This window comes from Bubalus bubalis, chromosome 2, assembly GCF_019923935.1.
Source record: "Bubalus bubalis isolate 160015118507 breed Murrah chromosome 2, NDDB_SH_1, whole genome shotgun sequence".
NCBI lineage: Eukaryota > Metazoa > Chordata > Mammalia > Artiodactyla > Bovidae > Bubalus > Bubalus bubalis.
This window is the reverse complement of record NC_059158.1, coordinates 155380975-155404550: the sequence shown is the minus strand read 5'-3', so window position 1 is coordinate 155404550 and position 23576 is coordinate 155380975. Positions and strand designations below refer to the sequence as shown.

At 37.8% G+C, this 23576-nt stretch overlaps 1 protein-coding gene across 2 annotated transcripts in view; it reads left to right on the top strand.

The window, feature by feature from the left end:
• ABCA12 (ATP binding cassette subfamily A member 12) overlaps window positions 1-23576 on the top strand; it is a 201947-nt gene that overhangs the window by 66828 nt on the left and 111543 nt on the right. For both annotated transcript variants that reach the window (XM_025278206.3, XM_025278205.3), the window contains exons 4-7: window positions 10621-10712; window positions 12823-12920; window positions 15624-15809; window positions 20987-21165. In XM_025278206.3, coding sequence (XP_025133991.3) covers window positions 10621-10712; window positions 12823-12920; window positions 15624-15809; window positions 20987-21165 — 555 coding nt within the window. The remainder of the gene's footprint in view (window positions 1-10620; window positions 10713-12822; window positions 12921-15623; window positions 15810-20986; window positions 21166-23576) is intronic.

Genomic DNA, 23576 nt, shown 5'->3' with positions numbered 1-23576 from the left:
ACCAAACAAATTCTCTACCCTTTTGTTACTTGTATTCTAATGGAAAAGCAAAAAAGCAGTCAAATGAATAAATAGCATGCTGCTGCTGCTGCTAAGTCGCTTCAGTCGTGTCCGACTCTGTGCGACCCCGTAGATGGCAGCCCACCAGGCTCCTGCGTCCATGGGATTCTCCAGGCAAGAGTACTGGAGTGGGTTGCCATTGCCTTCTCCAATGCATTAAAGTGAAAAGTGAAAGTGAAGTCACTCAGTCGTGTCCGACTCTTAGCGACCCCACAGACTGCACCCTACCTGTGTCCATGGGATTCTCCAGGCAAGAGTACTGGAGTGGGTTGCCATTGCCCATAATCACCAATAATAGTAAATGTTCCGGCAAGAAAATAGAGCAAATTAAGAGGTAGAAACTGAAAGGTGAGAATTAAATAGGAAAATAGGATAGCAAAAGAAGGGCCTCTGTTGGAAGGTGACATCTGAGTGGAGACCAACAAGGACCGGGAGAAGCCAGCACCAGCATATGAACATCTAGAAGAGAAAGTCCCAGGCAGAGAAGCAGTCAGTGATCCTGAAATGGGGACACACTTGATCATTTAGAGGAATAGAAACTTGCCTAATACGGATAGAACATAGTGCAGGATGATGAAAGGGGTAAGGGATTTGTTGAAAAAAATGAAAAACCCCAGAGAAAGAGCAGGAAGCATCAAACAGGTAAGGAAACGAAAGGAATTTGCCAACTGTTTTTAGTATAATGAGAAGCCATTGGAAATTTTTAAACAGGGAAATGGCATGACATATTGTTTGTGAGACTAATGTTCTAAGCATATACAAGCATTACCTCAACTAGCAGCTAGTTGTGTATCTCTGCAAGGAGAACAAAAGATGACTAGAGCTATTGTCCCCCCGGGTACTCAGTGTAGAGATAAAGTGAATGAATCCTTTATTCATTCAACTAGTTCACAGTCTCTGTGTCCCTGTGTGAGTGATGAGTTAGGCATGATTTATGCCTGTGTTCTAGCAGGAGAAAAGTGAAAGTGAAAGTGTTAGCTGCTCAGTCGTGTCTGACTCTTTGCAACCCCATGGACGATAGCCCATCAGGCCCCTCTGTTCATGGGATTCTCCAGGCAAGAATACTGGAGCGGGTTGCCATTCCCTTCTTTCCAACCCAGGGATCCAGCACAGGCCTCCTGCATTGTAGATGGATTCTTTACCATCTGGGCTAGCAGGAGAAGGTAAATGATAAATGAGTGATAATAGGAGATAGTGCAAAAAAAGAATGCCAGGAGGAAATTGAAGCAAGACATCCTCTATATTTAAAGTAGAAAGAGAGCTTTCAGCTGATGTAATCACGTAAACCTTCATGGAGAAATTGTACTTGAGATGGACATTTCGTGAACCAAGTGTTAGAGGCGATATGAGGGGAATTACTGTCCATTATTTACAAACTGGATCCACTTGGTGCTCTCTTCTTTGTATCTTTTTTTTTTCTCATGAAGAACTAACTAACAACAAGGAGAATAGTTATCAATATTTAAGAAGTCTATCTATACATATTATCACCCCCCCAAAAGTATTTTTCTGTGTATTTCTATGGAGCCCCCTGAGATGAAGCATTGAGTTGATTTTAGAACTAAGATTAAAGTCCAAGTTTATTTTTAGCTTCTGTTGGTTATTCTCTAGATAGCTGATCATGTCTCTTTTTTTCCACTTTTATTCTAATCTCCAGATTAGAGCTCAAGCTGTATATTGCTGTATATTCAGTATTTTCTCTAAACTACCAAGTAATTGGAGCTTAATTTGGAAGTTACATGCACTAATAAAATTGCATTAATGATATCTCCCACCACGCTATTAATTTTTATGTATTATATAGCCATACAATGAAACTGGGACGTGGTAACTAGGTAAGCCATTCCATACTGGGTAGGTCATTTCACTAAAGTGCTTCCCTTTGGTGAAAGATTCACTAGCATAGCCACATTAAGAAACAAAACAGTCTTCCTTTTCTGTTTGCTAAGTGAGGGGAAAAAAGGCTATCTTCGGCCTTCTCAAAGGAGGCCCACCATGTTTAATAGAATGCTCTTCTGAAAGACAGGATCACACTGAGGTCACTACTTACTGGCCAGTTGCCAGGTGTTTTGATGCATTTTTGCATTAGCACCAGTCTTCTGTTATTAAATTCATACTTCTTTAAGCATTAGCTTCAGGATGAGGTGGTTTAAAAAAAATTCAACCATCAACTCAGCATCAACTGTAACTAGCTGTCTGAAAGAAGAGATGATTACGTTTATTGTTTTCTCGCTCTTTTGCACAAGGGATGATCCAACATCACAGGACTTACCCTTATGGTCCTTCCTCCCTGCACTGCCTCTAAGAATACATCAGAACAGTGGGGGCTCCTGGCTGTGCTGTTGCTCACACAGCTGGCAAATGGCAAAGATCATCTTGCAGAGCTCCCAGGGTCATTATTTGGAGAAACAATTCAGCCTTCCTGCAGCTCCTGCTGGGCAACTGCCTCTATGGATTTACTCCTTGTCTCTGTCATGTTGACACTCATCCATGACCCATGGTTTCCAAATTCATACCTTTGTTCGTAGTATCAAATGGCTCCTATAGAAACTAAAACACAGCGAATCTGATTCTATTCAGAGGCATTTTTTTTAAAGTACCAAGGCTTTTGTTTAGTAGTGAAAAATATGTATGTGTTTAGAAACTAAAGATATTATTGGGAATCTGGGGTAACTGGAAATAGAACAGGTATGCATCCTCGTTTGACTATGAACATGAAGTAAGATGTATTAGGTTTCATAACTGTATTAATTTCAGAGTAATGGATAACCATCTAGTAATCATTTTAGTGAGTATCTGTATAAAAATAAAGGTGAAAACATCATTTATCAAAAACAAAGTGGAAGGAAGTCTTTAACTGCCATGCAGGCAAAATTGTTAATTCATTGAGTTAGAATGTATTGAACATGTACATGTGCTGGAGACTATCCAAGTTACTGTGGATACAGATGACCTTACATGCTGGATTCCCATAAAAACTTAAAATCTGGTGAGAGAAAGACAGAAACTACTAAACAGGTAAATTAATCTGTCACATGGTAAATGTGATGACTGTTTCGTTCTCACTGTGCCTAAAACATTAGACAACAGATGGTAAATAGTTATATAGGCACTCTGAGACATTGTTTCTGTCTGAAGAATATATATCTTACTGTTGGATATTTTATTGGAGTAGAGAGAGGGTTGGGTGGGGAGATATCAGAAGAGTGCTCCAGAGACCTCTATGGGTGAGATCATGAAGGTCAGATAGGGTGGTAGTTACCAGACTAGAGGAAGGTATATTTGAAATAGAAAAAGAAGAGCTTTCCTGGTGGCTCAGTGGTAAAAAAATCTGCCTGTGAATGCAGGAGATGTGGATTCAATCCCTGGGTCGAGAAGCTGTCTTAGAGAAGTAAATGGCAACACACTCCAGTATCCTTGCCTGGAAAATCCCATGGACAGAGGACCCTGGTGGGCTACAACCCAGCGGGTTGCAAAAGAGTTGGACACTGCTTAGTGACTAAACAACAGCAACAACATAGAAAAAGAATCTCAGAGCCTAAGAAAGAAATTAATGGTGATCCTTGTATAGTCAGTTTAAAGGAATAGGCAGACAGCTTTGCTACTGACCGTGATGGCAGAATTACAAATTCCTTTGTGATGTTGCCAGATTACTCTCCCTGTCAGGGCTAGGTAGAACATAGTATGTACAGGGTTATCTGAAAGCTACTGCAATGTTATCTCCTCCCCCATATTCTACATGCTTCTGATGTGCATCTGCCCCAAAGACATTTCCTCATCTGCCCCACCATGGTGCCTCTGAAAACTTTTAGAAATGTATTAGCTCAGATATAACATCTCCAAAGTCCCTGCAAATAATATAAAAAGCCCTTGGACAGAGCAACATATTAAGGCATTTCTAAATCTTAACACCTTGACTGATCGTTGATTGGCAAGTGAGCCACCTGGAAGAGAGGTGCATGTTGAACATGGGCATGCACATGGGCATGCAGGGATTATATCTGAATAGGGAAGACCTTGAAGGAATGAACATGAGGACGAAATTCAAGAAATTATGAAAAAGTTAAAATTTTCCTGTGAATGACTTCTGCTCGGGGGTAGTCAGGAAGGACGACTGTATAACCAAGGAGGCCTTAATGCCGTTATAACATTCTTATTTGTCCCTAAAGTTAGTAACACCTGTCATCTGAAGCTGGAGTCAGAACTGGGCCTGGAGCATGTTTCACACCTTCTTTCCAGGTGTCACTGTATTACCTGTATAACTATATTTCAGGGGGAAAAGGGAAAATAGAATAAGTTTAATCCTTAGAGACAAAAAAAAATGTCAGAATTTTCTTTTTAGGATTTGCCATATGTGTCTTTCCTAGAAGCAATTCCTTTCAAAGACAGAATTACCATGGTGCACATGGATGCCACCCACACAGGTAGTCTTTCCCACTCACAGGAAATACAAAGACATTCAGTATAAGTGCATAAATCCTACCGCTAGGATGATATTATAAATGTGACATTTCCCAAAAGGAACTGTTGGTAGACATGTCTGAGAAGAAATAAAACTACTCAGCCTAGATTCCTTCCCAATATCTTAAGTTTAACATTTTGAATCCAAGATGTTCCCCTTATTAATTCCCTTTTGAAGTAAAGCACTATAAATGTGGTAGAGTCAGAATCCACTTCTTCAGCATCTTAGCGGCAATGCTCTTAACCATCTCCCTGGTACTGGACATGTGAGCTGGGTCTGGTAAAAGTCAAAATGATGCCATGGGCCACTTGGAGATTTGACTCAGCCTTTCTTGCCTCACCCAGAAGATTGAATTTTCTGGATCCAGATGAGCTTACATGCTAGATTCAAGAGGCACCTAAGTTTTGCATAGTGCCTTAATATACCTCCCAGAGATATCCAGTATGAGAAAGATTCTCTCAGACTTCCTTATACCTATTCTGAATTCCTGAATAGGATTTTTAAATCTCCTGAGTTGGTCCTAGGGAGTTGATGAGGGGTAAGTTGTCATTGAATAAATCCACTTCTCTGTCATAGCCTAGTACAGTGTTGCTACTTGGGGCCAGAGAATTCTTTGTTGTGCTGTGCATTGTAGAATGTTTAGTAGCATCCCTGGTCTCTACCCTCATCCCTGGCCTCTAGATACAAGTAGCATCACTCCTATCCAGTGTTAACAGCCAACATGTCTCCAGATATTGTGAAATATCCCCTGGGAGCAGGGGAGGGGCCAGAAATTGCCCCCAGTTGGAAACCACTAGTGTAGTGAAAGAATGAACAAAAAGATTTCAAGGTAGCAAGAGCCATGAATTAGGTAATGAGTCTAGGATCTTGCTCTATACAAAATCCAAATGATAACTCTAATTTAGCACCCCCATTCATGTGTGGTCATCATCCCCTGGCCATATCCTTCCTTAGCTATTACCATTAACATATTATAATCCCTGTTTTTTTTTTTAAATTTGTCTTACCCCCTATATGTCCTGGGAATTTAATAAATGTTTGTGAGTTTATGACTAAATATGGTGGATGCAGTGTAAGATTGATTATATGTTTATGCATGTGTTGCCATCTTTGGGTGCTTCCTCTTCCAAGGATCTTTGCAGAGCCAGGTGTGCAACAAGGGAGGCAGACCAGGCTATTTTAAAAAGTTGCTTTTTTCAGGCAAGAATATACAATGGGGCAAAGATAGCCTCTTCAATAAATGGTGCTGGGAAAACTGGAAACTATAAGCAAGGTGAAAAGACAGCCCTCAGAATGGGAGAACATAATAGCAAATGAAACAACTGACAAAAGATTAATTTCCAAAATATACAAGCAGCTCATACAACTCAATGCCAGAAAAACAAACAACCTAGTCAAAAAGTGGGGAAAAGACCTAAATAGACATTTCTCCAAAGAAGACGTACAGATGGCTATCAAACACATGAAAAGATGCTCAACATCCCTCATTACTAGAGAAATGCAAATCAAAACTACAGTGAGATATCACCTCACACCAGTCAGAATGGCCATCATCAAAAACTCTACAAACAACAAATGCAAGAGAGGGTGTGGAGAAAAGGGAACACTCTTGCACTGTTGGTGGGAGTGGAAATTTATACAACCACTATGGAAGACAGTATAGAGATTCCTTAAAAAACTAAGAATAAAACCACCATATGACCCAGCAATCCCACTCCTAGGCGTATACCCTGAGGAAACCAAAACTGAAAAGACACATGTATCACATTGTTCATTGCAGCACTATTTACAATAGCTAGAACATGGAAGCAACCTAGATGTCCATCGACAGATGAGTAGATAAAGAAGCTGTGGTAGATATACACAATAGAATATTACTCAGCCATAAAAAGGAACACATCTGAGTAAGTTCTAATGAGGTGGATGAAACTAGAACCTATTTATTATAGAGTGAAGTGGGTCAGAAAGAGAAAGATAAATATCATATTCTAACACACACATACGGAATCTAGAAAAATGGTACTGAAGGATTTATTTACAGGGCAGCAATGGAAAAACAGAGGATGAGATGGTTGGACAGCATAACCGACTCAATGGACATGAGTTTGAGTAAGCTCTGGGAGTTGGTGATGGACAGGGAAGCCTGGCATTCTTCAGTCCATGGGGTTGCAAAGAGTCAGACACAACTGAGCAACTGTACTAATGGAAAAACAGACATAGAGAATTGACTTATGGACATGGGGAGAGTGGAGGAGAGGATGAGATGTATGGAAAGAGTAACATAGAAATTTACATTACCATATGTAAAATAGATAGCCAACAGAAATTTGCTGTATGGCTCAGGAAACTCAAACAGGGGCTCTGTATCAACCTAGTGGGGTGGGATGGGGAGGAAGATGGGAGGGAGGTTCAAAAGGGAGGGGATATATGTTTACCTATGGCTGATTCATGTTGAGGTTTGACAGAAAACAACAAAATTCTTTCAAGTAATTATCTGTCAATAAAAACAATAAATTAAAATTTAAAAAGGATAAAAATGAATAAATAAAAATGTTGCTTCCTTAGCTATCAGATAGTTAATGGAAGCTAATAATTAAGAAAAATAATTCTTCATTATTCAGTGGAATAATTCAGTGGAATTCAATAATTCAATGAATGCAATAATTCAATTCAATTATTGAATTCAATAATTCAATGGAAGCTAACATTATTCAGTGTTTGTCATGTGCCATCTGCCAACAGAGTGCATTGTAGATAGACTCTTCCTAAGAGTTTTACAGACCAAAGAGAAAATTGATCATTCCTTCAAATAGTAAATTCCTCTTATGAGTAAACTGATAAAGAAATTAAATTTAAAAATGAAGAAAGGGTTATAAAATTCTGGGTTAGGCCCTTTGCCTCTTCCCACCTCACCAGCCATTGTGTGCACGCCCCAGTTTATGAATAATAAGGGTACATCCATTTGGTGTCCAGAGATCCTGAAGCTTGGAGTATTCTAGAAGGATCTTGTGAGGACCATAGATACATAAGTGTGGGGTTTCAACTGCATACTGATGGTGAAGGCTGTGTCTTTGTACCATCTTTGTGGGCACTTTGACAGTTAATGTTGGTGAGCATCTATGATGACAGGGCCCCAATAGGAACTCGATAAGCACACATCACACAATATTCACAAGAGCTTTGCAAGGTGGGTGTATCATTCCTAATTTATAGATGAGGCTGCAATTTTTTAGGAAGAGGCAGAGATGGAATTTGAAAGATACCTACTAACTCCAAAGTTCTTCTACACTCTGGCAACACCATCTATTTTTATTTAATCAGCTCTTCAGTTTTATATACTAGATGTTTCAAATAAAAAGATCATCATGGTGCCTACTTCCAAAGATGTCACAGCCTAAAATGGAAAAGTGATAGGAATAGGTACACAAGCAAACATAGTACACTTAAAATTGATATAAACTCAGTAGGTACAAAGTGCTTAAATTGTGTAAAATAATGGAAATCCATTCATTGTCTAAGAAGCATAGAGTTCTTTGTCTATAAGCATGGTCAGAGATTACCCTGAACTCAGTAAGACTGGCTACCTTCCTGTCCTCCTTTAGCAATTTAATAGGGAGCCGCTGCTAAGTCACTACAGTCGTGTCCGACTCTGTGTGACCCCATAGACGGCAGCCCACGAGGCTCCCCCGTCCCTGGGATTCTCCAGGCAAGAACACTGGAGTGGGTTGCCATTTCCTTCTCCAATGCATGAAAGTGAAAAGTGAAAGGGAAGTCACTCAGTCATGTCCAACTCTTAGCGACCCCATGGACTGCAGCCTACCAGGCTCCTCCGTCCATGGGATTTTCCAGGCAAGAGTACTGGAGTGGGGTGCCATAGCCTTCTCCGTAATAGGGAGCTAAAAGAACCAATTACCTTTCCTGGAGGAGATAAACTGAATTTTACCTTACAGCCTTAATTCGTGTTTTTACCCACAATGCTTGCTGTTGTACATTTACTTTGTGGTTTCCATTTTGAGTTTACAGATAATAATTGTGCAGTGGCAGAGTATGTATGCCATCACACTACATGCTGTAAATACAAAATAAACCGGGGAAATTTTCAGGATGATGAACTGCAAAGCACATATGATATCCCATGCTCTCTCCCTGACAAAAAGCCATACCAGGACCACCTAAGAGGAGGTGAACCACCTCCCCACTCCTGTAACATGGGATGCATGGACCGCCATGTAACTATGGCCACTTCCTGGTCAAGGCAGGTCCCGTTAGAAAAGAAGCCTCTAGAGTTCCTTGTCCAGAGGAGCCATTTTCTGTTGAGTAAGTTCAGAACTGTTGAGCCAGTGGCTTTCTGGGAAAGGGATGAACTTGTCTTTGGTGTTGAAAGAATATTTGAAGAAGTAATTTTAGGGCTTTTACCTGAATGTGGGGAAATGGGCAAGATGTCCCCTGTGGAGGAGATGTAGCTTTTGCTTCTCCAAGCTCATACTTCCTTAGTTTCTTATCACCTCTTGTTTTCCTCCCCCACTCCTATTTATTACTCAGTCTTTTCTCTTGCTCTTTCTTTGCTCTTTTTGATCTTTGTTGCTTTCCCTTTGGTTTTTGTTGCTGTCTCTATTCCTTAAAATTTGTATGTAGTTTTCCCTTTATTTTCACAGTGTGTTGATATTCAGTAGTACTCCTTACAGTATTTCAAGCTGAACTAAAAAAGTGTCAAGAAAAAGAAAAGTGAAACTGACTTTCTCAAACTGTTTAAACTTTCTGTTTGAGAGAAAGGAAAAGGTCCAGGTCAGTTCTTATTTTTATCTGAACAGTTTTCCCACCCAAATAGTCAGCATAAGGAATATAAGAAGATTTAGAGGAATATAGTCATGGTCATGAATAATTCAAATATACATTAAGAATGAAGAACTTTGGGAGCAACCAGTACATTTTATAGAGGATACTGGAAGAACACTAGGGAATGAAGACAAATATCACCTTTTCTTATCATTTTTATTAAAAGGACACACTGGGGAAAAAAAGAGATTTTTTTTTCCAATTATAAATCATAAAGTACCCTGGAACCAGGATTTGGACCTTGTTTCTAAAAAGGAAGTCAAATCAAACCACAGTAGTAAGCAGAACTTCTTGCTTTTCTGCTCTTGTCTTTTTACACCTGCTCTTATGTACCTTCAGTAAGCTTTTTATAAACAATCAGATAAAATTCACATTATTCACTCCAGACATCTGGGCTTATTTCATTCTTGAAACAGATACATTCATTTCAGATATTTACTTTAGGTATATCAAGTTTTCAAGAAAATGTGATTATTTCTATTTTAAAAATAATAAATAAAGTTATTTTAAAAAAAGAAGAAGAAGATTGCTGAATTGTGGGATGGTCCAATAGTGTTTTCTGCCAAAAGGTGGTGTGATCATGTTGTACAGAGAGTCCTGGCATCATATGCTATCGTTACAGCCTTGATACATTCAGTGAAGTTAAAACGCTGCATGCATCATTCTTTCTTTGACATCTGGTGCCACCTGCCATGACACCAACCATAGTACCTAGCACAGATTAGATAAACCATAGATGTGTGTTCTGCCCCTTCTTCTTTGAATCTTTCTTGAAAGTATTCATCTTTGATAATCTTCAAAATGCCATCTATAATTTAACGTAGAAACTTGTTTTCCTTTAAAGGTTGACAAATAAGCAGACCTTTATTTCAGTACCCAAAGCAGTCTTTGACTCTCATCTGTTTGGGATCCACCATGTTTTTAAAAGAAAGTATATATGTATGTATATATATATATATATATATATATATTGTAAATATTTTTAGTGTTTAGCTCTATGTTCTTTTTTACTGTAAGAATATAGTAAAAAAAAAAACTATTTCGACCTTATCTAGGCCATTTTCTCTGAAGAAAAATTTACTTTGTAGGACTCCTTATATATTCATTGATATATGGTGAAGTGAGTTTTGTCATAAAATCCTGGAAAGTAGATTAAAAATTTGAAAGTCCTAGGGGAGCCCTGGAATCTACCACATAACACTTTGCTGTAACTAACTGAAATTAATGTGAGTGATACAGAGTTCTTGCTTTTTCTTCTCTAGTGAAATTCTGAGAAAGTCATCCAACCTGGAGAAGGACAGCAATTTATCACTCCAGAGTACTGAAGTTCCACAAAAAAGGCATGCATCACCGGGTAAGCTATCCTCTTCTGTCTAGTTTAGAACAGGCCTTTTGGAACAACCAGTAAAGGTCTCATCTTTAAAAGTTGTACTTTTAACAATTCAAGCAAAGATGGAATGCCCAGCCTATCCTGAGAGATCTAAACACTCCTTACAGTTGCCTGAGTGTGGTGGTGCCATCATGCAAAGTTCTTCAGAATAATTGGAAATTAAGTTATTACTGTGATACACACTAGGAGCAAAAGCCTAAATGGTACTAATATAATGTTGAGAATTACACACTTTCCGACAATTGACCAGGAACTCTTCCATTGTCTACAGTTAAATGACACTGGGATGGTTAGAGTGTCCAGCAATAAAACATACTGAATGGAGTCTCAGAGATTTGTCTGAGCTTTACATTTTATTTGTGAGGAGTATGAAGCCCAACAAGGTTAAGCACCCTCCCGGTTGCAGTCATCCGGCTGAGCTCGTACTAGACCGACTGTCAGGGTGGGACTTCCCAGCTAACAGTCTTCTTCCTGCCGCTCACCACTCAGTGTCACAGTCATTCATCGTGCCTGTGTGCTTCCTTCACTCACAGCTAAGCCAGTGGCCCTCGGATGTTAGTGTGCAGAATACCACATGCTGAGCTTCCTGAACCTTCTGCTCAGGTACTTCTGCTGCAGATGTTCCTGAGATACAGTTATTAGAAGCCACAAATTGAGAATAAACTCTCAAGACAGCAGGGGTTTCATATTCATTAGCAAATATTCATTAGGTGCCTGCTATCGTGTAGGTACTGTCCGAGCTATTGGAGATATATTAGTGAACAAAACAGAGATTCCTCTATGTTAGAATATGATTGGTGCTCTGGGGGGACAAAAAGAACCTTTAAAAATGCCATGTGATATTTAAGATTCTATGACACTAATATTCCAGTCTAAGTTGATGAGCCACATGAAAAAAAAAATCTTTTGTTATTGTAGTAGGAATACATTTGTGAATGGTTTTGAGGAGTTAACATGCTGTGGTGAATGATCTCTGGGTGTCTGACAGAGTAGGCTAAAGAACAGAAGAATAAGATCATACTGTTGTGGGCCAGTTAGCTTTGCTCTGTGCAATAGCCATGGATTATATTTCTGGCCAGTCATCTCACAAATGTATTGCTTTGGTCTAGAGGAATGTAAATTCTTCAGCCCTGTGAGCATTTAATTTTATTTTTAATTTTATTTTATTTAACTTTACAATATTGTATTGGTTTTGCCATATATCAAAATGAATCTGCCACAGGTATACATGTGTTCCCCATCCTGAACCCTCCTCCCTCCTCCCTCCCCATACCATCCCTCTGGGTCAGTCTAGGTCCCGCTGATGTTGGTCACTGTATCTTTGAATATTGAGATTCTTTGTTGTGAGGATAATAAAGTATTTCTATCCAAAATTTATAAAAGTCAATACACTGGCTAATGAATGCTATAGATCTGAACATACTTTTCCAGCTAATGTTCCTAACCCAGAACACTGTGCCACATTATAAATGGTATTGGATGAGACCACTTTGGGAATTACTTAATTAGAGTATACTGTAGTCTGGACTAATTGCTTCCTCCCATTTATTTGATCTGAAATATCATTCAGAAACCACTTTGGGGAGGAGAGAATTTATGATCTTAAGCAGATTTTAGCCTCCCAATTGAATAATTAAAAAAAAAACACATTATCACCAGATGTGTATTGTGCATTGGCAGATTCTTCAACCAGATGTTGGGTGTGATGGATTGTGGGGTTAGTGGAGGCACCTCAGATCCTCTAGGCTTGCACTGAAATGATTCCGTTTATTAGGCAATAATATTGGTGATAAAGTTTAATGATATAAACTGGAATGAAAGCAAATGACATCTAGAATGATTGGAAAGAACCCAAGAGCAGACCAAAAGCATCACAGTTTTATGTGAAAGGAAAAACTGATTGGATTCAGCATTTTTCCAGTAGGAAACTTTCATGGAAGGTGCATATTTGAACACATTTCTTGTGGAGTATATGAAAGCGTAAGTGATATTTATGGATTCTTGTGTGTGTGTGTGTGTGTGTGTGTGAGTTTGTGTGTTTATTTTGCTAATCTTTTCTTTCTTTTTACAACAGCCACAGTATTTCCTAGTCCAAGTGCTGATCTGGAAAGTATTGGAACAGATACATTCAATGGTAGTCAAGTGCTTGCCCGGATTCTTAGTTTGGAAAAGGTAATTTCAATCAGCTTTATATTGGGCTCATAATAAAAAGCAGGTAAACAAGCACCTCATAGGAAGAGTACTCCCATTTGGAGTAATATCTCAGAGAGATTCTTTTCTTAGGAGCTCTTTGATAAAAAGCTTAATTTAGAGACATTCTAAATTCCTTAAAGTCTTGGATATTTATTTACTTCCCTGTTAAGTCCCTTAATTGAACTTAAGATTTTCATTTGGTAAAAAAAATAGGGTGGCATTATATGTGATCTTTTAATTTTCTGAAGCAGGGAAGAAAAAATGCTGTATGAAAGCAAATGAAGCTAGAGCAGCCATCAGACTCGCTCCCTCATCCATACTAATAATGCTTTTGGAAAAATTGGAGCTATAAAAAATATCTCTCCAAAGTAATAAAATCCCTTTCCTTAGCATGGCTTAAAGAGCTTACCTATGGATTTCTGTCTGGTTTACTCACCTTCCTCTCTAAGATTCCAGATTGCAAAATGATAAACATCATTTCTAAGAGGTGTGTACTGGCAACCTATGAGCTACATGTGCACGTGTGCACATATACAAGGATTGTAAGAAATTGAATTTGAATGCCTTTAGACCGAAGAGGTACCCTTCTGTTAACTGAAATCCCCACTTTTCCTTATGGTCTTTTATCCAACCAGATTCATACATTTAAGTTACTTGGCTGGCCCATGGGCATTTGAGTCCTGCTTTGCATGCTCTTCAGAAATTAAGAGGAGATCACTTTCAACATTTTGCCATAGAGGGACTGTTTCTCTCTCAGTCTCTGTCTCTCTCTATCTCTCTGTCTCTCTCTCTCTCACACACACACACACAAAAGAATTTTAATAATACATCTCCATCTTATTTAGCAGACATTTCTTCCATCTGAAACATGGAGACATAACCCTGATCTTTATTCATGTTATTCATATTCCTGTGACCTTAACCACTGCTACTTAATATGTGTCTATTAGTTCCCCTTGAATTGACATTATGTATAACTGAGGCATCTTAATAAACTTATTTATGTCAGTAAACCAAAGAACAATTCAAAATGTATGGAAAAGTCACCATACCTATCAAGGCAATTCTGCCAGTGCTAGATGATATATAAGACCTTCACAGTCAGTTTAGTCTAGATTTTGAAATCCTGATGTAGATAATAGTTGAGGTACCTAAATCACCCTGTGTAACTGAGGAACCCCCCATGTGCCCACTTAATTCCGGTATAAAGCCTCCACAAGTCATATCAGGGTGTAAACTAGGAAAAGTTATTTTATTCCATTCCATTTCTTCCATATTCTAATAATTTTATTTTATTTATGATTTTATTCCACTCCAATTCTTCTATATTCTAATACTAGAAGCAAACAGTCTTGTATTATATCAGTTAAATTCTTTAATAGCTAAAATAGCAATGCTATTCTCAAAAAAAAAAAAAAAAAAAAACACCACACTATATTGTATTGAAATTCCCAGGTTCTCTTTCTCAGATGGAATAAAATTTCAGAATTTTGTGAGGCAGCACAAAGTCATATATCCAGTGGAGATAAGTAAAAAATGAATTTTCTATGTATAGATACATATTTTCAGAGTAGTTGGAGCAGAGAAAGGATATAAAAATTAGAATGACATATTGATGTCTGTGTCAGCAATCTCTCTGATTCCTCTTTCTTTCTGTTTACTGCTTTCTGCAACCCTTGCAAGAATAAGTAGAGAAATCATTTTGGAGTAAATTTATATGTGACGTTAGGAAAGAGATATAGATGAATGACTAGAAGACCTGGCACTTAGAGTATATCCTAGAGTAAATGGATCCTGTCTTATTTCATTATATTTAGAAGTTGAATCACTGGAAGGCATAGTGTAGATTTTGTGATATAAAAGGGGAAGGATGAAGGTGGTTAGCCTTCACCTGACAGGTTGTAAGAATCAATTATTAGGAAGGGTGCATTAAATATTGCAACTCACTGTAATTGGCTCTATAAATATCTAAACAACTTAATAATGGTGAATGTGATCAATATTGTAACTGAAAATAGTGCTACATCTGTGACTAGTCTGTACTGTGAAATATATGGGGGCCCTCCATTATAAAAATGCTTTCCAATTATTGCCTTCGGTAATTATATACTTCTGTGTATCTTCATATATGTGTTTTTCTTTTTTCTTTAATGCATAACTCATAAATGAAATTATTGCTTTTCCAGTGAAACATAATCCATGTTTTTCTACTTCTTCTAAATAAACACTGTTGATCTTGAAACTAGACTCTGAAGCTCATCCTCTTTGGAAGTCTTCCAGAAATCCTGGCCAGTTTCCCATGAGGTGTCACAAATTGTTAGGACCCCTAAATCTCTGATGCTAAAAGTGCAGGAAAAGCTAAGATTTTTAAGCCTGAAGATTTTTGTCAGAGAAGATCTAGTATATTAGGTTGTCTTGTCAGATACAAGAAATGAATTCAGTTAAAAAAATCATATGTGAATATTTTAAATCATAAAGATGACAATAATCACTATATTCACATATTCTCTCAGGGATTTTCATGGGTAAACCCAATGTATTTTAGTTTTAATTTCATAGTTGCTATAATGCAGGAATTTAAAATGGCTATTATGTAGACAGGTTCGTTTCCTTGAAGACTAGTATATTTGATATCTGTATTTACTAACATTGTTATACCACTTTTCTCACACACATTTTTAGCTTTTACAGCAAAATTCAACTTCAGAAGATATACGAAGAGAACTGTGTGAGAACTATCCAGGTTATATTGCTGATTATGCCTTCTCTTGGACCACTGTAGGGAAAAATGTTCTTAATATATTTTGCCTGTCCAACAAGACCTTTTTAGAGTCTTCTCTCCAAGAACTAACAAACCAATTCTCTCAGGTGAGTGTAAACATTTTAATATGATCAGGGTCTCATAACAATAGCAGGAAATGTATCATTTCCATTCTTGTATGCACAAAGCAACTCAAACTGATTCAAAGAGCAAGTCCATAGGTCTCATGGACTGGAAAATGCTGACTGAAATACTGGCTCACATTTGGCACGAATTCATCACACAGAGGTTCACATATGATGTCAAATTCTAAGCAATGACTACTTTCCATTTAAATGTGCTGGATTGAAATGATCCATTAAACCAAAAATATTGCTTTATGGTTAATATGGAGGTAGAATCTCATCTTTGGAGATGAAATTTGACCTTGGTTTATGGTGAATGAAGATTGACTGTTTTCTCTGAGATTTTTAAGTAAGATTACTCAGGATGTAAAGTAAGTTTAATAATTAAATTCTCAGAGCCTGGTAATTCCAGAAGCTAGAATAATGGGTAATCTTTTAAATGTTTCTTCTAAGATAAAATCTAATTTAAAACTTTGATTTTTATGAAAGAATATATCCCTCTTTCCAAAATATTATACATTAGAAACAAGAACTTTATTTTATGAAGTGCTAATGACCTTTTTCATATGCTAGTCTTAAATTATAATGTGAAAATAAGAAAATAAGATACTGATCATCTTTTTTAAATGAAATTTCACATACAATGAGAGTTCACAAAATCAAAATTTTTGAGTTGCCTCAAAATTTTATAAATGAGAATAAACTCAACATGTTCACATCTAACGTTTTTCCCCTTTGATCCTATGAATTTTATTGTATGGATGGAGGTTTGTGACATTCCAGGAGGTGGTGATCAAGACCATCCCCAAGAGAAAGAAATGCAAAAAGGCAAAATGGTTGTCTGAGGAGGCCTTAAAAATAGCTGAGAAGAGAAGCTAAAGGCAAAGGAGAAAAGGAAAGATATAGCCATCTGAATGCAGAGTTCCAAAGGAGAGATAAAAAGTGAATAATGCAAAGAAATAGAGAAAAGCAATAGAGTAGGAAAGACAAGAGGTCTCTTCAAGAAAATTAGAGTTATCAAGGGAACATATCATGCAAAGATGGGCACAATAAAGGACAGAAATGCTATGGACCTAACAGAAGCAGAATTTATTAAGAAGAGGTGGCAAGAATACACAGAAGAACTGTACAAAAAAGATCTCCATGACCCAGATAACCACAATGCGTAATCACTCACCTAGAGCTAGACATGCTGGAATGCGAAGTCAAGTAGGCCTTAGAAAGCATCACTATGAGCAAAGCTAGTGGAGGTGATGGAATTCAATTTGAGCTAGTTCAAATCCTAACAGATGATGCTGTGAAAGTGCTACACTCAACATGCCAGCAAATTTGGAAAACTCAGCAGCGGCCACAGAGTGGAAAAGGTCAGTTTTCATTCCAATCATAAAGAAAGGCAATGTCAAAGAGTACTCAAATTACCTCACAATTATACTCATCTCACATGCTAGCAAAATAATGCTCAAAATTCTCCAGGCAAGGATTCAGCAGTACGTGAACCGAGAACTTTCAGATGTTCAAGCTGGATTTAGAAAAGGCAGAAGAACCAGAGATCAAATTGCCTATATCTGTTGGATCATCGAAAAAGCAAGAGAGTTCCAGAAAAATATCTGCTTCTGCTTTATGGACTACACCAAAGCCTTTGACTATGTGGATCACAACAAACTGTGAAAAATTCTTCAGGAGATGGGAATACCAGACCACCTTACCTACCTCCTGAGATATCTGTATGCATGTCAAGAAACAACAGTTAGAACCAGACATGGAACAATGGACTGGTTCCAAATTCAGAAAGGAGCATGTCAGGGCTGTATTTTGTGAACTTGCTTATTTAACTTATAGGCAGAGTACATCATGGGAAATGCTGGGCTGGATGATGCACAAGCTGGAATCAAGATTTCCAGGAGAAATATCAATAACCTCAGATATGCAGATGATACCACCCTTATGCAGAAAGCGAAGAACTAAAGAGCCTCTTGAAGAAAGTGAAGGAACAGAGTGAAAAAGCTGGCTTAAAACTCAACATTCAAAAGATGAAGATCATGGCATCTGGTCCCATCACTTTATGGCAAATAGATGGGGAAACAATGGAAACAGTGACAGACTATTTTTTTGGGTGCCCAAATCACTGCAGATGTTGACTGCAGCCATGAAATTAAAAGATGCTTGCTCATTGAAAGTAAAGCTATGGCCAACCTAGACAGCATATTAAAAAGCAGAGACATAACTTTGCTGAGAAAGGTCCGTCTAGTCAAAACTATGGTTTTTCAAGTAGTCATGTATGGATGTGAGAGTTGGACCACAAAGAAAGCTGAGCACCGAGGAACTGATGCTTTTGAACTGTGGTGTTGAGAAGACTCTTGAAATTCCTCTGGACTGCAAGGAGATCAAACCAGTCCATCCTAAAGGAAATCATTCCTGACTATTCATTGTAAGGACTGATGTTGAAGCTGAAACTCCAATACTTTGGCCACCTGATATGAAGAACTGACTCACTAATGCAGGAGAAGAAGGGGATGACAGAGGATGAGGTGGTTGGATGGCATCACTGACTTGATAAACATGAGTTTGAGCAAGCTCTGGGAGTTGGTGATACACAGGGAAGCCTGGCGAGCTGCAGTCCATTGGGTTGGAAAGAGTCAGACACGACTGAGCAACTGAACTGAACCGAAGTACAGAATGCTTAAATTACTCTTCATTAACCTGAGTTTTCCAAATGAACCGGATTAGAAACATTGTTATCATAACGCCAATTCAATGTAGAGCACTTAGAACTCTATCTCAACAAACTCAGAAGCCATATAGAATGTGTGGCTAAGAATACCTTGTTCAAAATCACATTTTCAGCATGAAAGACCTTGAATTAAGATCCAACTAAAGATGCTTTTGAACTGTGGTGTTGGAGAAGACTCTTGAGAGTCCTTTGGACTGCAAGGAGATCTAACCAGTCCATTCTGAAGGAGATCAGCCCTGGGATTTCTTTGGAAGGAATGATGCTAAAGCTGAAACTCCAGTACTTTGGCCACCTCATGCGAAGAGCTGACTCATTGGAAAAGACTCTGATGCTGGGAGGGATTGGGGGCAGGAGGAGAAGGGGACGACAGAGGATGAGATGGCTGGATGGCATCACTGACTCGATGGACGTGAGTCTGAGCAAACTCCGGGAGATGGTGATGGACACGGAGGCCTGGCGTGCTGCGATTCATGGGGTCTCAAAGAGTCGGACACAACTGAGCAACTGAACTGACTGAAAGCCTGACTACTAGTATGAATGAGCTTATTAAGAAAATTGCTTGAGGTGGGAATATAATGAAGAAAATACTTCTAAAGTTATTATCTGGGACCTGTGATCCAGAGCAAGAGTAAAGATCATGGTTTTCTTTTATTTGTTTGCTTAGAGTACAAGATGTGACTATAGGATATTCACTATAAATCATTATTATAACTAAAGTTCCTTGTATTGCAACAGAACTTTGTAAATATTTTGTAAGCATGTGTAATTGTAATAGTAAACATTTTCATATATTTGTGTGTGTGTGTGTATATATATATATATATATTCACACATTTATACATAAAACACCTAAATTTTAAAGGTTTTCTATGCAAATAATATAAGGTCTACTAATGGATCTGCATGAGGAAATGGCAGCCCACTCCAGTATTCTTGTCTGGAGAATCCTATAGACAGAGGAGCCTGGTGGGCTACAGTCCATGGGGTCACAAAGAGTCAGACACAACTTAGAGACTGAGCAGGCACTACTAATGGATATAGAGAGTATTTTTCTATATATCCTAAACTAGATCCTAGAGAAAAACCAATGTATTACTCAGAAGCTAATTTTATTTTAAGAAATTAATTTTAATTTCCTAAAACCCAATTTAAAGTATTTTGTATAAATGGTTTTGTTAACCAAACATTAAATATGCCAACATCTAAAATTATAGGAAAAATTAAATTACACCATTGCAACGGAAAGAATAAAATACTTAGGAATATATCTACCTAAAGAAACTAAAGACCTATATATAGAAAACTATAAAACACTGGTGAAAGAAATCAAAGAGGACACTAACAGATGGAGAAATATACCATGTTCATGGATTGGAAGAATCAATATAGTGAAAATGAGTATACTACCCAAAGCAATCTATAGATTCAATGCAATCCCTATCAAGCTACCAACAGCATTCTTCACAGAGCTAGAACAAATAATTTCACAATTTGTATGGAAATACAAAAAACCTCGAATAGCCAAAGCGATCTTGAGAAAGAAGAATGGAACTGGAAGAATCAACCTACCTGACTTCAGGCTCTACTACAAAGCCACAGTTATCAAGACAGTATGGTACTGGCACAAAGACAGAAATATAGATCAATGGAACAAAATAGAAAGCCCAGAGATAAATCCATGCACATATGGACACCTTATCTTTGACAAAGGAGGCAAGAATATACAATGGATTAAAGACAATCTCTTTAACAAGTGGTGCTGGGAAATCTGGTCAACCACTTGTAAAAGAATGAAACTAGAACACTTTCTAACACCATACACAAAAATAAACTCAAAATGGATTAAAGATCTAAACGTAAGACCAGAAACTATAAAACTCCTAGAGGAGAACATAGGCAAAACACTCTCTGACATACCAGGATCCTCTATGACCCACCTCCCAGAATATTGGAAATAAAAGCAAAAATAAATTACATGTAAGAACATTTGAAATGGTTATAGTTTTTCCAAGTAAAGGATTGCTAAGTCACTTCAGTCATGTCCGACTCTGTATGACCCCATAGATGGCAGCCCACCAGGCTCCCCCGTCCCTGGGATTCTCCAGGCAAGAACACTGGAGTGGGTTGCCATTTCCTTCTCCAATGCATGAAAGTGAAAAGTGAAAGGGAAGTCACTCAGTTGTGTCTGACTCTTCACGACCCCATGGACTGCAGCCTACCAGGCTCCTCCATCCATGGGATTTTCCAGGCAAGAGTACTGGAGTGGGGTGCCATAGCCTTCTCCGAAGTAAAGGATTACTTCAAACGAAATGAAAATCTGAATTACTTAACTGAAACTCTCAACTTTCAGTGTTTTCAAAGACAGTCAGCCATGTGGTTACAATATTGAAGCCTTGTCTCACCCTGTCTGTGGTTTTATTTTTTTAAGCTATCACGTGATCCAAACAACCAGAAGACAATGTTTCAGGAAATGGTTAAAGTGCTATCCTTTTTCTCACAAGTACAAGAACAGACAGCTGTGTGGGAGCTTCTCTCCAGTTTTCCAAATGTGTTCCAGAATGACAGCACACTAAGCAATCTATTTGATGTGCTTCGAAATGCAAACAGGTAAGAATTACTGTTCATAACGAAGTCTTCTTTTTTTTCCTTCTAATGTTACCTTGAAGATCACTGCTGAGTAGTTAATTTAAACACAGCAAATAACCTTTCAGCACTTACTGCAGATTTTGGCAGTGAACGTGAGGGTATTAGATAAGCAAAGGAGAAAGATACACTGTGGTCATCAGGGTTATTGACATGTATATAGGGAATTGAGGAACACTAATCATAACATCAGTAATGTCAATTGATATCCCAGAACTCTGAAAAGATGGTAGAACAGGACCAACGGTTGATTGGAATGGCTCAGTCTCACTCAGGGACCACGAAGGCTCTGTGCATCTAGTATTTTACATGCTCAAGATGAAAATATTTCATTGGATTTTTGGTACTACACAGTAAAAAAAACAACCTTGCATAGTGGGTTGACTTTATTTGACATATATGACACAAAGATTTGAAAAACTTGCAGAAGAAATCCCTTTAAAGTCTATTTTCCTCATAAATGAGATCTGAGCATGCTAGCATTAAGAATTTGATGAACACATACTTAGGTTTTGGCTGTGATGCCTAGCTAATTTGGAAATGTGCATTAAACAAAACAACTGCGTCAACAACCAGTAATTACTGGTGCCTGTTACATGCAAAACACTTTACTGGACCCTTCATATATTTCACATTGAAACTTAACAACAGAACTATCATTTATTTCATAAATGAGATAATAGAGGGCTGTAAAAATTAAATAATTGATGATCTTGCAGCTAAGAGAGTTTGAACCTGGGTTTTTATACTCCAGAACCCGGATGCCTCTCTAATATGTCACTAAGAGCACAGTGGATTCCATGGTTAATGTCTGAAGCACCAGAAAGGAGTTTTCTCATCTTCTCTGGAGAACTTCTAAATGTTTATATTTGTTCAAAGACCTTGTAATAAACCCTCATGTTGGTATATTAATTTCATTTGATTCTCATAACAGTGCTTTGAGATTGAGACCACAGATATCTGCATTTATTAAAAAGAAAACGTTCAGGGTGGGGAACACATGTATACCTGTGGCGGATTCATTTTGATGCTTGGCAAAACTAATACAAGTATGTAAAGTTTAAAAATAAAATAAAATTAATTAAAAAAAAAACAAAAACAAAAACAAAACAACAAAAAAGAAAACACACCTTCATGGAGGTCAAATGACTTCTTCAGGAAGGTCAAAAGACTTCCTCAAGGTTCTACAACTAAGTAAGTGGTAAAGCTAGAACCTAAACTCAAGGAATCTGAATCCAAGTCCTGTGCTCTTTCCACAATAAATAACATGTCATAACTAAACTCAGAGAAGGCAATGGCACCCCACTCCAGTACTCTTGCCTGGAAAATCCCATGGATGGAGGAGCCTGGAAGGCTGCAGTCCATGGGGTCGCTGAGGGTCGGACATGACTTCACTTTCACTTTCACTTTTCACTTTCCTGCATTGGAGAAGGAAATGGCAACCCACTCCAATGTTCTTGCCTGGAGAATCCCAGGGACGGGGGAGCATGGTGGGCTTCCACCTACGGGGTCGCAGAGAGTCAGACATGACTGAAATGACTCAGCAGCATAACTAAACTATAAAAGAAGCAAGATATTAGTAAATTCGATTTGGTTCTCATTTTGGCTCTTCAGGAAATTTTCACTCACTCAGAATTTTTACACTTGGTTCTCTTCCTCCTTTGTATATTCTATTTTAGAAAACAAACAGGTAAATCAATTAAAGGAGAAATGAGATTGTTTGAATTGTACAGTGTAGCAATGAAAGCAGTCAAGATATTCTTGAGACCACAATAAGATATCACTAACACTCACTAAAATGGGTTCAGTTTTAAAAGATGAGCGACCCTAGTTGCTGGCAAGAATGTAAAGCAAATAGAATTCATACATTGCAAGTTAGAGTGTAAAGTGATATAACCATGTCAGAAAACAGTGTGACAGGCTCTAATGAAGCTAAAAATAGAACCATGTGATGTACCATTCTACCCTTGGTTATTTACCCAAGAAAATGAAAACATATGCCCACATGAAGACTGGTATGCTAATACTCATAGCAGATTTATTCACAATAGCTAGAAATTGAGAGAAAAACAAATATCCATAAACAGAATGAATGAAAAATTGGAATTCTACTCAGTTAAGAATAATAAACAGATTACTTAATCACACAACAGCACAGATAAATCTTATGAATATTATGCTGGCAAAAGAATCCAGACCACACAAAAAAAGGAATACATACTAGATGTATAGATATTGTATTATTAACAAAGTTAATGTATAGTGTTAGAAATCAGAACAGTGGGTATTGGGGCAACTGTTGGAAGCATGACAAAACTTTTTTAAGGTGATATTTTGTATCACCTTAAAATAAGATAATTTATATCTTATTTAGC